This window comes from Gastrolobium bilobum, unplaced genomic scaffold (assembly GCF_033153095.1).
Source record: "Gastrolobium bilobum isolate Gb01-03AN ecotype WA unplaced genomic scaffold, APGP_CSIRO_Gbil_v1 utg5420, whole genome shotgun sequence".
Taxonomy (NCBI): domain Eukaryota; kingdom Viridiplantae; phylum Streptophyta; class Magnoliopsida; order Fabales; family Fabaceae; genus Gastrolobium; species Gastrolobium bilobum.
In genome coordinates, this window is record NW_026898652.1 from 328,514 (window position 1) to 345,899 (window position 17,386).

Genomic DNA, 17,386 nt, shown 5'->3' on the forward strand with positions numbered 1-17,386 from the left:
TTTAATGGGATATTTGTATTGAGATGGTTCTTACATCCGAACCTTGAAATCCCGATTACAAACACCGTATCCTCTAAATTTTTAACTATGGTAGATAGATTGCAATTAATACAATGATGCATATAAACAAATTTCCTATACATCTGTACAGAATAGAAATCCTTGGGATACAATGCAACTGCGTTTACCAATCTACAGAAATTTCACTGCAGAAGAATTTCAAGCCAACAGACACCTTTCCCCCATCAAATAGTTTCAATCTAGCATGACAAATCCAATCACTACGCTTTCTCAAAAACATTTTAGTGTGCCTCCCATTCATAGAACCACAGACTTCCAATTCAACCATATCTTGTATACCGGAATCAAACATTCCTATTAATGGAAGAAATATCTCTGGTGCCTTGTAATGGAATTGGTTGCTCTCTTATGCGAGACAGAAGGATGGAAACTTGTTCGGTTGCAATATCTAGTCGTTCCTTAGACTTTGCAGATTCTGTAATTAGAGATGAAACCATATTTTGTAATAACTTAACTCTTTCAGCATGATCATTTGGTGCACTTTGAAGAAGTTTAGAAGAGGGCATGCTGATTCGACGCCAACGAATGGGAAGATATCTATCTGGAATCTGAAAGCAATTTCCTGTTGAAAGAACTCTAAGAGAATGCCTACAGAGAATTCCAGAGAACTCAAACTGGTGGCAGCTGCAACTTATAATTCCTTCCTGAGGGGCCCAATAAACTTTCCGACCTCCCTCAGCTTTTGTGTGGTGCCTCACAAGAAAACCATCTTCAATTGAAAAAGACGCATAATGTGCAGCCAACACAAGTTGTTCTTGAAGCTTAGAAAAGGCAAAAGGAGTGAGGACTGTGGCAGCGTGTGATTCCATGGGGGCTCCTGTTTTGAGGCAAACATTTTGGAGATTCTGCTGCATGGTTTGTTGTTCACCAGTTTGATCTTTAAAATCCACAGCAACAGCTACCTGATTGTGCAAACCGAAGTTAACAGAAAGATAAAAGATTTTCTCTCTCTAAAAAGTAGTATAAAACTTACTCTTTCTATTCTCGTTGAAACCAATTTAACATTATCCAAACCAAGAGAAGCAGAAAGATTAATACCTGTTCTACAAAGTGTGCAAGCCGAGTTTGTGCACTTAGAAACCGTTGAATGAAAGCATTAATTGACTTTGACTGACCAGTTGTAGTCATTCCCGCAAGAAAATGGCTTCTTAAAAATGGCAATGCCCAAAGTGAACGTGAGCTATACAAGTTAACCATGTGCCGATTGGAATGCAGCCCAAAAGAACAAACCATTTCCCTCCAGCCTAGTTCAAAATCCTCAACTGACTCAAGATTATAAAGTCTATAAAATTCAGCCTTCCACTCATTGTAACGTTCCCCTAGAACAGCATTAAACCAAGATGGAAACTTTGCTACTATCATCCATATGCAGAAAGCATGTTTCGTTGTGGGCATTTCTGTTGACAGTGCTTCTTTGAGACATATATTTTGGTCCGTCAATATAGTCTGTGGAGCCTTCCCATTCATAAACCCTAAGAAAGCCTTCCAAGAAGGTGATTAAAAAAAAAGAAAAGAAAAACAAAACAAAAACCTATGTAAATTAAAGACATGTAGAACTTCTCAAAAATCAATACAGATTCCACAATGGACTGAAAGTAAAAAGAAAGAAATTCTCATCCACAAGCAAAATACTTTATCCATTTTAGAATAATGAAAAAGAAGACCACTAGTGAAAGTAAAAAAGAAAGAAATCCTCATCCACAAGTAAAATACTTTATCCATTGTAGAATAATGAAAAAGAAGAAAAATGGTCACTAGCATAAGATACTTACACACATTTACCAACGTGTAGACTACTCAACGAGAAACTCTTATGACAGTTATTTGAATTGGCTTTCATTTATGACCATCTGCACATTAGTATATCCCAAAAACTGCCCCACCAACCTTTGATATAGAATTTTTTGTCCTTCCATTTATTTTATTTTATTACGAAAAAACAGTATTTCAATAAACAATCTAAGATGCCACAACACAATTTGAATCAAAAACCAAATGATACAAATAACGATGACGTGTTCATTATACTACCTTCAATGCCCAGGAAAATGACCTCATGGTTTCATCTCGTAGAAGCACGCAGCCAAAAAAGCAAGGCATTCCATAATTATTCATTCCAACCCATATTCCTATCGGCATGTCAAATGCAGTCAGGCGGTGTGTTGTATCAAACACCACGGCATCACCAAAGATATCATACAATTGGATTGATGAGGCATATGACCAGGCAATATTCTCCAAACGATTGTTTGTATCAAGTGTGTACTCAAATTTAAAATTAGGATCTTTCTCCTTAATATTTCTGCACATTCTTAATAAATCTAAGCTTTCTTCTTCTGGATCTAATTTCCTAAAAGACTGGAGTAAATTCCTTACATCCTTTTCAGTAAAAGGCAAATATCCAGGTTCTACACACTTCTCAAGCTCCATAAGCCTCATCATCTGATGAACAGAGATCCCTGTTTTGGCAAACATAAGGATTCGGTTTTTGTCAGAATCTGATATAGTTCTGTATGCAGGAAGGAATCGAACTTGGTTTGGTTCTAAAAGCTCATGATTATGGTGGTTGGCAAAACCAGTCACCCGCCATTCTGGAGTTCCAAATTCCGTTGTTTTGCTTATCCGCATGTAAGCCTGACACCCACATCGAGAAGATTTTCTATTTCTTTGAGGTTTACTTTCGGTTGATGTCTTGACAGGAGTGTTGCCAGCACGGTGACAAACAAAGTAGCGTCTAGTAAGTCCTTTTCCAACACCATCTTTTCCCTCTGTACGGTGACGTCTAATTGAGAATCCACAGCTCTTGGCAAATTCACTATAGAATTCATAAGCAGCATCATGAGTGGAAAATCTTTGACCAATATATGGAATAGCATCATTAGCTGTTTCCAAGGAGAGCCTGGTTTCATCAGGGGACTCCTCCGTGCTGCTTGTATCATCCAAAGATAGTGAGCGTTGGTCTGAGGGATCATCATAAACTGCCAACATGGACCCAGCCTCTTCAGACATTATATATTTTTCCAGTGACCAATTTAAGATATCCTATGCCCAATATTTTAGGGGAGAAACAAGGTTAAAAATAATTAGCTTCCACAAACAGATAGGAAAAGGCATAAGCAATATCACAATGAATGGGAAAAAGAATAAGGAACAGAATAATCTTTATCTCAAATAAAATAATAGAACATCATACCTAATAATCTAAAAAATAAAAAGAATATCATCAGCACAATAATTACATCATTAAATCAATGCAAAGAGTTCTGTTTTTTTTTCCCTATTCCTGGTAAACAGAGGACTAATATGGGGTAAGAACAGTAACAATGAAGATGAATGGCCATTCATAATAAGAGTACTCAAATAAGTAGTGAGGTAAATAAAAGTCCACATTTCCTGAGCGGAGAAAAGTAATCCTTATAATATTATGATAACAGAAGACAGAAATACCATTGAATACAAAATTGATCAACTACTTGTCTATTGCCATTCACAGGACTTATCGAAGTGAACCCACAATTTTCTTTATTATTAATTATTATCAGCACCCCAAACCCTACAAATAACCAATTACAGAAAAAAAGAAGAATGAAAATTCAAGCTATAGCCAATGAAGGACACAAAAACAAATTCGAAAGTAAAATTTGAAGGTTGATCAGATGAAAAAGCTGGAAAAATAAAGAAGGAAAATATCGTACCGTATCGCACGATAATGAGAAAATCTAAACGAGTTGAGGAGTAGACCGAATGAAAGAACGGGTAAATTGCGCTGTGACTATGTCACTGTGACTATTACTGGTGACTGTGAAGAAATGGAGGGAAACCCTAATTACATCACACCCCCCTACAACACAAGACCGACGATATTCGGAATCGGAACCAACTTCTTCACACTCCTCCTATTGTTGTCTTCCATTCTTCAAGTTTAAACGCAGCGTTTAGACTGTTACCATCAGTTTTTGCTTTTGAGGAGTTTGAATTTGTTTCTGAACCTTTCAAGTTTCAAAGTACATACTTATCATAAATATATTGATGTTCAAATAAGTAATTGATGCCTACAATTTTCAGTTGTTCAGGTCTTTGGTCTTATAATTTTTTGGATATAAGCTTTTATAATTTTTTACGTGAAACTGTAAAAATTATTCTGACGCTTAACTTATTGTCTTAAAAAAAAAAAAAGGTTAAAATTGTAAAAGCTAATATGTAACAAAACTTTAAATGTACTTATGTGCTGTTTGGTACATAATTTTTTTTTTTAGGATTCTCGGAAAATTAAATGTGGTAATTTTTATTACCTACGTTTGGAATAAGATTTTTAATTTTTTTTCGAGAATCTGATTTTCTCCGAATTGTATTTTTTGTGTAATTTTTTTTAAAAATATTACCCAGAAAGTGGTATTCTACGATTTTTATGGAAAGGAAAAATTAAATATAACCAAACATAGTATTAAGAAAATCAACTCAACATTCTCGAGAATATTTCAGCCTACCAAATAACTTTTTGGTAATATTTTCAGAAAACTCATTTTCCCAGGCTTTTTCACCTTTTTGCCCCTTATTAATTAATTAATAACCATTTTGCCCCTGATTCGAAACTATCTACCAATCTGCCCCTCTTTAATCGACTACCTTGCATTTTTAATCGACTAAACGGTTGTTGGGAGATTTAATCGACTAAATCTCTCTACTTAATCGATTAAAATCATACTGACTTTTTTTTTTTTTTGTAAAATATGAAGATTTAGTCGACTAAATAGGGAGATTTAGTCGACTAAATCTCCCAGCAGCCATTTTTTGTCTGTTTTGGTCATTTAGTCAATTAAAAATGTAAGGTAGTCGACTAAAGAGGGGCAGATTGATAAATAGTTTCGAATCAGAGGCAAAATAGTTATTAATTAATTAACAAGGGGTAAAAGGGTGAAAAAGCCCATTTTCCCATCATATTCTTAAAAATTGTGATTTCCAGGTAAATTTTTTTTTTCTCTACCAAATGCCTCCTTAGACTTTTGCCCACTATAAAAAGTAAAGATGATATTTTTTAAAGAGATTAATAGTTTTTATGATAGGAGATTAAATTATCTCATATATATACATACATATATATATATATATATATACATACATACATACATATATATATATATATATATATATATATATATATATATATATATATATATGGGAAAGAATATTGTAACAACCAAGTTATGTTACTACCAATCAATTTCACCGTTAAATCGATTATGTTGATCCAACAGTTATTTTTATTTTCATCTTTGTATGATCATGATTTCCCATATTTAAAGTGAAAGCATTAAATATCGGAAATTAAAGCATTAAATATCGGAAATCATAATCAGACAAAGGTGAAAATAAATATAAAATATTAAATTTGAGAAATCATGATCATACAAAGATCGAAATAAATATAACCGTTGGATCAACATAATCGATCTAACGGTGAAATTGATTGGTAGTAACATGGTAGTAACATAATTTGGTTGTTACAATATCCTTATATATATATATATATACATATATATATATATGTGTGTGTGTGTGTGAAAGACTTATATTTTTTTTTCTCTTTATATGATTCCATGTAAGTTACACATATATTTTTATATGTATAGGAGATAAATAAAAAATATTAATTCAATTTTAAATATGAACGGTACCCCTCCCCCATTGAATGCAACAAGGGAGGAAGATCTTTTTATTATCAGCGTGATGAATTATGACACATGATCGAGCGATTACATTAAATATTCTTTAAACTTTGGTCAATAGAGAAGTCAGGATATGTGTTGGCGCCCGCATGGGAAAGGTTGGAATCTTAGAAGGGGTGTCAAGGTGTTAGAAATTCTAGATGATCATGGACTATTCTTGATATTAAAAAAAAAAAATTCTACATGAAAATTTGAATAAAATATAGGACAAGAAACCCATCATTTAAATAACCAATCCTTAAGATATATACAAGGAGATAAGATAAATAAAACTATTAAATCTAAAAATTATTATGGGATAACCATGCACAACTTAGTATGGGATTGCAATTTCAACCATAGCTTACTAGAAAGCCAAATTGAAAATAACTTATTGCTAAGGATGCCCATATTCTTATAAGAGTTTAAAGATGGTTACTTTTGAACTATAATCAATAGAATTTAATGAAATTACATAGTGTTTCATTGATTAAATTAGATAATATTCTGAATTTTATTTTGTGAAAACTGTGCAAAATTTGTATATGCTTATCAAAACATCTATTCAAAAGCCTCTCAATTTAAGAAGGAAATGGAGATAAAAGGAAAAAGGTAGAAATTTATAAAGGGAGTGATTGCTTACTATTAATCTTTTAATGGTAAACACATTAAGAAAGAGAATAGCAAGTAGAAGAACGTGATACAGGAAATTTTTTTTAATATAGTTTAAGTACTGAATTCGATACTCCATTTTTTTTCAAATCAGAAATTTTTTATACCATTTAAATTTAAATCTTTTCGTATTTTTTCCCTTTAAATCCGACTGTTTACTAATTTGAGAATGATGTAATTACTATAATAATACTAAAAAAGCTCTAGCCTTTTTTCATTAAATAATTGTTTTAGTACCATTAAAAAGCCTGAGTTTTTCAATAAAAAGGACTCCGTCAATCAATGCTAGTATAGGCCATTGGTTATTCTTTTTAAAATTTAAAATCAACCTTATTACAAGGGTCCCGTGGCAGTCCACTTAATGCCTATTCTATTTAATAAAAAAAACAGAAACACATAATATTCCCTTAAAGATGCGTTAATCACTCTAATATCTTAATTAAGTGGACTAACATATGATAATAAATAATTAAATATAGTGCTTACCTAAAAAATATGATAATAAATATTTACTTTATCTTTCGTACTCACCTAATTATTTTAGTTTATCTGAATCTGAATTTGTTACGAATATCTTGATAGACTCTACGGGGTGTTTGGTACAGGAGAAATTTTTATTTGTCCGGGAATCTCAAATTTCAAAAATATGATTTTTGAAAATTTAAATATTTACGATAATATTCGAAAATTTAAAATTTAAAAAAATTCAGTTTCCCGGGAATCCTACAAAATACCGCATACCAAACGGCCCCTACATGTCATCATGATTAAATGTATTATCACTTAAGATAAAAAGAGCAGATAATATTACAAAAAAAAAAAAGAGCAGATAAAAGAAAAACTTCATAATTGAAAATTTGTCCTTTCACTTGAGTGATAATAATAATAAAAATTTAAAATCACGTGTTATTAGAAATGAAAATTCACGACTTTTTGGCTGCAAGTATTTCACGCTTAAATTTTTGTTGAGGGGAACAACACTGACTTCTTACTTCTTAGCAAGTGAATGATCAACGAGCTAAAAGACTAATTCATATTATTTTTTTACCAATTTTCTTGTAACAAAAATAAAATCTAAGAATTTCTCTCCATCTAATTTTATTTTGTAATAATTTTGATTCTATTTAATTTTTAATATAAATTATTATTTATTTTAAAAAATTCCTTTAAACATTTTGAAATGGTCAAACACGTCCTCATATTTTAAAAGTTATAATGTCAAATTTTCTTAATTGGGTCTCTATAATTTTAAAATATTGAAGTAGGTTAGAGTGTAAGGCTGGATTCTATGATTTTTTTTTTAAACAAAAACTATACGATTTTTTTAAATTTTATAATTGAGTAAGTATCATTTTAAGAATTTCTTATGAGATAATTTTAAATAATTTTAATTATGGGTCATTCAAGTTAGTCAACTGTTCTTTAATGATAGGGATAAATTAAAAGCTCTTAAAATTAAAACTAGTTTGCGCGAAAATAATAATAAGAATAAAAAAGGTGATGAAAGTAAGACATTGAAAGCACAGTGTAATAATTAAAAAATGAAAAGAAAAACAAAAGCGAAAAGGACTGCGGAAAAAAGTGTTGTTCTTTCATGGATCACTGTATACGCGGCGTGACTGGAAACATGGCTGAATCACACATGAAATGAAACACGATGCTTGCAAACGTGCTCCGTGTAACTCGCCCAAACACCGAAAGGGACACTGATCTTAAAAAAAAAAAAAAAAAAATTTAAAGATGCCCCGTCTTAAATTTTTTTATTATAAACTAAACAACACAGTTATTAATACAGATACATTAAAGTAAAAATATAATAATTTATAAGAATATTTTATTTTATTTACTTTGGTAAAAATATTAAAAGATTATTTATTAATGTATATGTAACTGATTATTTTAACTACAAAAGCTTGCTTCTTCAGTTATACGTCAATGTCCATATATGTTTTTCAATTTTTTTTTTTATAATTTTGAATTTAAATTTTTTTATCCAAATTTTAAAAATACGGATATAATACCTTATATATATACCCTTTTTCTATTTTAATTTTATATTAGTTTTGGTATTGTTGAAGTCGAGTCTTGTGAGTTTCATTCATCTCTCTGTCGTTACTTGTTGATTCCTTTCTCCCTTACTTTCTCCAAGCAACTTTCTCTTCTCCTATTCCTATTCTTTCCTTTCCCATTATTCTTCTCTTCCCTGCATTCAAAAAAGAAAAGCTATCTTTTTTTCTTCTATTAATCTTATGTACTTCCCCCTCTTCACTCGCAAGATCAAATGAAGGCTTTGAGTTCTGTAACCGTAAGCTCCCTCCCTCCCTCTCACTCTAATCTGTTTGGGTGGCTCTGCTGGGTTTAATGGGAACTTGAAATTCCCTCAGGACTTACCCAAAACCCAAACATGTTTGTTTGTTCATTCAACTTCATGTACCTCTGTATTCTTGTCTTCTCAAAATCTGTTTATGTCTCTATTTATTTTATTTTTTTATTTTTTTTGCGAGTCTCGGGTCAACGGAGTGTTTTTGGCAGCTTAGATGACTAAATTGCATGTGAGATGTTTGTTTTATTTATGGCTTTTGCAAGAGAAAAGGGGAAATCATTTTTGGCACTTTTCCTATCTCCTTAGAATATGTATGTTTCACAAGTTATTATTATTCCTGAACTACGTTTGGTAGTTCCCTCTACTTACCGTCCACAATTTGTTATTAGGTGGTTAGTTACAGATTTTCACCGAGATACAAAGATTATTTCGGGCACTGTGTTTCCCATGCTCAATTAAATTAAGAATTGCATCCTGTAAAGAACCAATTCAACCCAAAAGCTTAAGCTATTGGGTGAGGCTACATTAATGATTTTATATATCTCAACACATCCTTTGTGGTATGGTAAGGTTTATAAAAATAACCTTGTGTTGGACCTGGACCTGGACCTGCTGAGAATTGTCTTTGCTTTACTTTTATTGTTATGCTGCAGCAGGAGCAAAATGACTAAAGTTTTTTCTTTAAACCACTTTTTGCCCGTTCCTCTACATTTTATGATTGCTTTGCTTTGTTGGCTGGGTTATAAGAAATCATTTTTACTTTATTGAACTGTAATAATTTCTCAAGTTGTTATAACCATTGTCATTGTCAGGGTTTTGTCTTGCCAGACCTGAAGAATAAGTTGCTCCTTTGTAGTTTCCTCATTGTGCTTTCTTTGATTTGTGGTGCTTATTTCGTTGGTGATGCATTCGTTGCAAAGGAATACAAACAAGTACGCTTTTCTTTCCCCAAGTTTTAATTTTAAATTGCTAGATAGAAAATTAGGAATTTTATAGGAAATTTTGTTATGGTGTTGGTACAACGGTGGTTACTTCTTTAGTAGAAAAATATAATAGCTATATTAGTATTGCAGTAGATATGTCTCTGGGAAAAATATACTGTATACGAGCTGATATTTTCTAGTTAATTCAGAACATGTTGCTCACTTTCACAGTTTAAAACTATCTCTGTAAACAATTCTTCAAGCTGTTACTTTTTGGTAAATGATGGAAAAATATAATGCTGGTTGATATCTGTTCATTCGAGGATCAACAAGATGTATCTTCTGGCTTGTATCTGCTGCTTGCAATTGATTAAAAAAATTAAGAAGATTCAGAAACTTGGACAGTCTAACAAAAATTTTGTTCTTCTGATCTTGTCAGAGGAAAAGAACAATTAACCGGTCAGATTTTTTTATTTTTCTTGAAATTGTTGTATAATACTAAAGAATTACCTGATAGAAATTATATTGAGATATTGACATATATATTTGCTTGGAGTTCAAGGTCAAGAATTGGACTTAAACATTCCACCTTCCACATAATTTGATTGCTGTCAGTTGCATATCATTTTTGTGCGAACAAGAAGTTCTCAGTTTTATTTTAGGCTTTAATAGTTTTTATCTTCATTATGTGTCAAATTTTGGTTAATCTTATGTTCTTCTGCAATATTTTATGGAACAGTTTGTTTGAAATTTGGGTTTTGATTAGTTGAAAATACTTATGGGCATTATACATGCAGAGATTAGCAAGATGGGGACTAATTTATAAAATGCCGGAAACAAAACCCAATGCATGCAAGGTTTGTCTTCTTGGTGGGAACAAATCCTTTTATATAACTTGTAAGTTGTTACTACTTTGGAATTACCTCTAATTCTGTTCCTATTTCCCCTTCCCTAGAGACAATGCTGGCCTTCTGGAAGTGAGGCATTGCCTGAAGAAATTGTTGCTAGAACATCTAACTTGGAAATGCGGCCCTTATGGGACTCCGGTATAAATAATGTATGTGAAATGAATACTAAGTTCTGACAATTCATTTATTGTATAGAAATTCAGTCAAGACTCTGATAATGTTAGTCTTAAGCTGCATACAATAAAATGTTGCTAATCCACTGTAAAATCCAGTCCATCTATGAAATATTTTTTTTTTCTACTGAAAGTTGGTCAATTGGAGTTCAATCATGAAGGAGTAAAGTGATATATAGAATTAGTATATTAATTTTATATATTGACTTCTATTTTATTTATTATTACTATAGTAAGAATTGGTGTGTGGACATGTCAGAATATGATTATTAAATAATTCATAAGTTGATTTTGGCTCTTGATTTTTTTTCTTCTTTTCGAAATCAATCCTAGTTTACATTGAGTAAATGATAGCAAAAGCTGGAAATCGATATGTTTTCATGTCTGCTTGTCGACGCTTGTTCATCTTCAAGAATATGTTACTTTAACAGTGAACACTTCTTTATTTTCTTTTATGTATTTTCAATGTGTTCCTGTTGTGGGAGAGTGGGAGTGCCCTCAATGATGATCTCCCTGAAAGAAATGAAGACTTGTACAATATGAACGTTATTTTCGTTTTGTAAATTGGATGGTATAAACTGGCTGATTATGCAGATCAGACTGGAGGGTAACAATAGCTAGGACATTATTTAGAATAGTTTTTTACTTGTTAGTGCTTTAAAAAATATATATCTTGCTCTTAGAAAGTGTTCTTGTCTATAAGAACATAAGTAGTGCCATGAAATCAAAGGAAGTCAATACTCTACGAAATATATCAACTTAGAGGCTATTTATATATCATTTAAAATCCTGCTAACTTTATAGGTTGACAGGTCCCACTTTATTATTTTTCTTTATGTACTTTACATTCCATTTTCAATTCTTCTTAATGCTATTTTTGAAATTCTTTTTGCTTCAGAAAATTTCAAAGCGTCCATTGAACTTGTTGGCCATTGCAGTTGGAGTTAAGCAGAAAGAAGTTGTCAGTAACATTGTTGAAAAGGTGATTGCTGTTTCATTTATACAATTTGAATTTGATCTAAAGCTCATATTATATCTGCTGACTCATTGCTGATGGCAGTTCCCTTCAAGTGATTTTGTTGTGATGCTTTTTCATTATGATGGTTTTGTGGATGAATGGAAGAATTTAGCTTGGAGTAGTCGTGCCATACATGTGTCTGCTATTAATCAAACAAAATGGTATAATCAGCTCATATATGAATTGTTTTCCCTAATTGTAATCATCTACTCTGAAGATTGAATTCATTTGTAATTATTGAACAAAATAATGCTATATGATGGCATAGGTGGTTTGCGAAACGATTTTTGCATCCAGACATAGTTGCTGAATACAATTATATATTTCTCTGGGATGAGGACCTTCTTGTTGATAATTTTGACCCAAAAAGGTAAGCCACTCTTGTATGTCTTGTAAAATTTTCATTTTCATAGACATGCGCCAACAACATAAAGTTCTTACTCTATGAATTTGAATTTCGTACATATAACATAACATGCGAACAAATACTGTTATCTTTTATGTTAAAGAGTTGCATGTGTCATCATTGGTGAAGAAATTGAATTTCTTTGTCAAGGCAATTGGTTTCCAATATACCTATGGAATGTCCTTTAAAGTTTGGTAATTTTTTGGCTGACACAGTAGCTTTTGCTTGCAATCAGTTGTGTCAAGGACAGTAGGATTATACTAAATTTAGAGTATTTAGTTGACTATATTTGATAAGAAGTGGTAATTTTTTTTAACAGTGATTATTTTATGCCTAATCTCATGTATTGACTTTTTGATTATCTGGTAGGTATTTATCTATTGTTAAAGAAGAGGGACTTGAGATATCACAGCCTGCATTGGATCCTGTTAAATCAGAAGTACATCATCCACTGACAGTTCGTAAAGCGGGGTCAAAAGTGCACAGGTTTATCATATTTCCTCTGGCCCCTTGCAACAAATAGTGTTGCTTTGGTGGATCTACACCTTTATTACTGTATATCAGCGCGCTATTCCATTAATGAACTAACATATTACATAGTTTCTTGTCATTTTCCAGGTTATATTTCAAAATATATCTGTATGATCACACACACATGCACACACGTAGAATCTATGTAAAGTGTGCAAGTGTGGGAAAACTTACCTCACAAAAATTTAGCCTTATTATTTATATTGTGACCATTAAAAAGGCTTCACCCACCAGCTTAAATTGGTTATTTACATAGTATCAGAGACTCGTGTCTCGGGTTTGATCCTCACCGGCATCGCCCCTCACTTTTTCTCATGGAATTTTCTTAGCATAGATAGGTGGGTCTGTGCATTGTCTACCCTTCAAGCCCAATGAACTATTGTGTGAGGGGGCATGTTAGAGAATAGTATAAACCATTAAAAAGTCCTCACCCACCAGTATGAATCATTAAAAAACCCTCACTCACCAGCTTAAGCTTTTGGATTGAATTGATTCTTTACATGTTGTCAATATATATGGACCAAAGTTGCCTATGTTTTGTTGGGTACACACCAGCAATTATTACAATATAACCAACGTGATACTCTATTAATGAACTAGAATATTACATAGTTCCTTGTTATTCTGCAGGTTATATTTCAAAAGATATGTGCACACTCACACACAGGCACACGTAGCATCTCTGCAAAGTGTGCAAGTGTGGAAAAACTTACTGCACCAAGATTACCCTTATTATTTATGTTGTCAATGTTTATGTACCAAAATTGTGCATATTTAGTTGCGTGAACACCTGCAATTAGTTTTTCTATCATACATTCAAATTATTTACAATTCCCTTAAATAATTTGTCTCCTGAGGTTGTGTCACTGTGCCTATGTGCTACACTGGATATTTTGTAATAATTTGTCTTTTTCAAACAATTGCTAATATCGCCTTTGGTATTATCTCTATACAGAAGGTATTATAAGTCTAAAGGTAGCGGAAGGTGTGATGACAATAGCACTGGTCCTCCTTGCATAGGGTAAACAGTTGCACAGTCTGTATCCTGTTTTCTCTTTGTTTTTTATTTCATTCTGATCATTTGTGCTATTAAATAGGTTTTGTAATTTAATAAGAATGAGCTTGTTTTGCAGTTGGGTAGAAATGATGGCACCAGTGTTTTCTAAAAAATCTTGGCAATGTGTATGGCATTTGATCCAGGTATGGAAAAACCATTTTAACTTGGTACTGAACCATACTGTGAAAATTGTGATAAACGAATTTTGGTCGAGAACATTATATGACATGATATCAAGGTTTTACTATAATTTTTTAAAATTTGAATTTTATATTTGTTAGAGAATAATATATATCATTAAAAGGCCTCACCCACCAGCTTAAGTTTTTGGATTAAATTGATTCTTTACATGGTATCAGAGCTTCGTGTCCCGAGTTCGATCCTCACTGCCCCCCACTTTCTCTTGTGGAATTTTCTTAGTACATGTAGGTAGGCTTGTGCATTGTCCACCTTTCAAGCCTAGTGGGCTCTCGTGTGAAGGGGCGTGTTCGAGAATAATATATATCATTAAAAAGCTCTCACCCACCAGCTTAAGCTTTTGGGTTGAATTGGTTTTTTACAATATTTTTGAAAATTTCCAACTTTTTATGGTTTTGTCGTCTGGGATTACACCTGACCAAGTCACTCAGGTAGCAGCATTAAAATTATGTACTTTAGGAGAAACTGTAGTCTGCAGTAGATCAGTTTAAATGAACAATTTTTTCAAAGCTAAAACTTTTTATGCTTGGTTTGTGGCTGTTAAGGTTCTAATTTCTTTTGCACCTTCTTCTTTCTGCCTCGTCTTCTGGGAATGATCTGGACCTGAGATTTGTGTTCATAATTTGTTTGATATTGCTCTCAGCTGATTGATAGGAAAATGATTACACAGTTGCAGAGAAGAATGTATATATTGTTCATATATTTCTTGTATATATTCAACTATAGGGTGTGATGCAATTTTATTTTCGTATGTGATTGGTGAGCTACTGCTATTTTGTTCAGTAGGGCTTGTTCAATCTTACAATTCTTGATGGCTTCTTTTTTTATGCCATTTTCATCTGATCATCTTTCTGTCTACAGAATGACTTAATCCATGCCTGGGGCCTGGATAGGCAACTTGGTTATTGTGCACAGGTAACTTGCACCACAACAGCATATTCATTTCATACTAAAACCTTCCAGTGTGGTTGTTATTCATCTCTCTCCAATATTTCAGGGCGATCGAATGAGAAATGTTGGTGTGGTTGATTCTGAGTACATAGTTCATCTGGGTCTGCCTACTCTTGGGGGCTCAAACGGCAACGAGGCAAGTGATTTCTTTAATATGTGTAACTTAAGGATAACAATCAGCACAGTTCTTTATGAAATTCAAACACATTTTTTAATAAAGTTCACTGTGTTGAAGATATGTTATGCTTGCAGTATTCACTTCCTTTTAGTTCAGGTTGACAACATATCAACTTTAAATGTTTGAATTAAATCTCATTTGTGTTCTCATGCAGGTAAATTTATTTGTGGTTTGATTGGCAATGTAAATTATTACTAAGAGCTTGTCCTTTGGGTTGCAGGCGCTATCAAATTCGTATAAAGATAATGCTAGAGTTAAAGTAAGTATGTTTATGAGAAGAAGGTAGATTTATACAACTTTAACTCCAATTCCATTATTTAACAAATCAATCTACTACTACATGCAGGTTAGGATGCAGTCATACGTTGACATGCAGGTTTTTGGGAAAAGATGGAAAGATGCGGCAAAGAAGGACAAGTGTTGGATTGATCCATATGAACAACAGGCAAACCAGACTAGCCATTAGTCTACTTTGTGAGACTTTAGTTGATCAAAATCCAAGTGCAGTGTTCATGTTCATAGTCAACGTTTTAAATTGATGCAAGTCCCGTGACTCAGATTTTGGTGAATAAAACGTATGCTTGGTATCCAGTCTTGGTTGGAGCTTGTGATTTGATATCTCAGGTGTGGGGTCTCAGAGAGTTTACGGGAACATTGCTCCTTTGCGATCATTGAAGGAACTCTTCTACCTTCGTTTTATGATTAAGCCATTCATTCTCTAGAATATTGGTGTACATAGGGTGTGGTATAGAGGTGTTTGTTCATATGACAACAGAAAAATGTGGGATCATAGATTTTTTCCCAGTGAATGACAATGTAAATAGGTTACATGGCTGAACAGTCTGGAAATGTTATTTTTCGGCTCCAGTTAGCTGGACATCTTATTCTCTGTATATCTTGCTACTTTAGGATAAAACTTTTCATTTCAACATAAGTTTTCCTGAATGTGTTTTTGTGCCTCATGAATAGTGGCTGCACCCGAGCATAATAAAAATAGGGTTCGCAGGTAGTGAATAATTGCTTCAAGTCTTTTTTTTAGATAAACCATAAGTATCCTTCACACAGGAAGTAATCATATTCAATTTTTTACTTTTACTTGCTCAGCTCTGATGTCCTATCTGCTTTAAGATTTTGCAATAAAAGAAAACTATTTGTACAAAGTTTACATTCTTCTCATATATTTAGTAACATAAGTGGAAAAGCCATTCAAATGTGTACGTTGTGCAAATGAGCTGTTACACAAATGAAATTATTGCATTGATCATTGTTGACTATAACTTGGATACACATGGCTAAAATCATTTATAGGGAAAAAGATGATAAAACTGCGCTTCAAATAATTTGGACATACATCAAAAGGAAATTAATAAAAGCCCTAGTTAGAAGAGTTTAATAGATGAATAATAATCTAAAAATCAAGGATAAAAGTAGACTAAAAAAGAGTTTTAAGTGAAATTATTTTTAAAAAATTAGAATTAAATGACTTCCCTGAAGAATTAGTTTTGCAGGTGACTTCTTTTATTTTAAAAATGTTGGGTAGTTATTGTTGTTTCTTATTGTTCACATATTATACAACAATGTCTATCATTTTATAAAATTTCTCCAGTGATTGATAGTATGCTTTTATTTTTTATTTTTTAAGGAATTTTTTTTGGTAATAGTTAAAATATAAAGAAAAACCATATATAAATACATAAAACAAGAATTAAAATTGTAAGATAATATGAGTATTGTTTTCATATTTGTATGAATTAAGAATCTTAGTCAATATAAATGTTTTTTTATTCTTAAATTTTAATTTGGACATAATGTATTTGTACATTTAACCTCACAATTTCTCTCTCTCTCTCTATAATAGTGTAAACCTATAACTTCATACAAATTATCCACGTCTGTAATCTCTAATAATTGTAAAGATAGTAACAAATAAAGAAATCAAATCAAAAAAAAAAGAAGATAGTAACTATGAAATTTAGAATTATATAAGAAATAACATATATCAATAGTAATTTTGATTTACTGCACTCATGCCTTCCTTTATATATATATATATATATATATATATATATATATAGGGAAATATTACTCACCTTTCACATGAGATAACACCTCTTATTTTCTCTAACTTCGATTTCCGTACCCCACTTTTTTTTTCTTTTTTCTTGTAATGTTGGGACCCACCTATTTTCTCTCTACAACATAAGATAACTACATGTTAGTTATCTTATGTTAAATGAGACTAATAAAAACCATATATATATT

General features: G+C 32.1%; 2 protein-coding genes across 2 annotated transcripts; one reads left to right on the forward strand and one right to left on the reverse strand.

The window, feature by feature from the left end:
* LOC133318069 (protein FAR1-RELATED SEQUENCE 11) lies at positions 1-3,961 on the reverse strand. Its single transcript, XM_061520010.1, has 4 exons — positions 3,777-3,961; positions 2,113-3,123; positions 1,120-1,563; positions 1-983 (listed from the first exon to the last, which is right to left on the reverse strand). The coding sequence occupies exons 2-4, from the start codon at positions 3,088-3,090 to the stop codon at positions 366-368; spliced, it is 2,040 nt and encodes a 679-aa protein (XP_061375994.1). The 5' UTR covers positions 3,091-3,123; positions 3,777-3,961; the 3' UTR covers positions 1-365.
* Positions 3,962-8,579: 4,618 nt separating this feature from the next.
* Positions 8,580-15,981, forward strand: LOC133318076 (uncharacterized). The gene is made up of 14 exons (XM_061520019.1): positions 8,580-8,763; positions 9,594-9,713; positions 10,502-10,561; positions 10,660-10,761; positions 11,684-11,767; positions 11,846-11,964; positions 12,072-12,173; positions 12,579-12,695; positions 13,696-13,761; positions 13,874-13,940; positions 14,857-14,910; positions 14,993-15,082; positions 15,345-15,383; positions 15,471-15,981. Exons 1-14 carry the CDS (start codon positions 8,740-8,742, stop codon positions 15,588-15,590), a joined length of 1,164 nt encoding a protein of 387 aa, XP_061376003.1. The 5' UTR covers positions 8,580-8,739; the 3' UTR covers positions 15,591-15,981.
* The last annotated feature ends 1,405 nt before the right edge of the window (positions 15,982-17,386 follow it).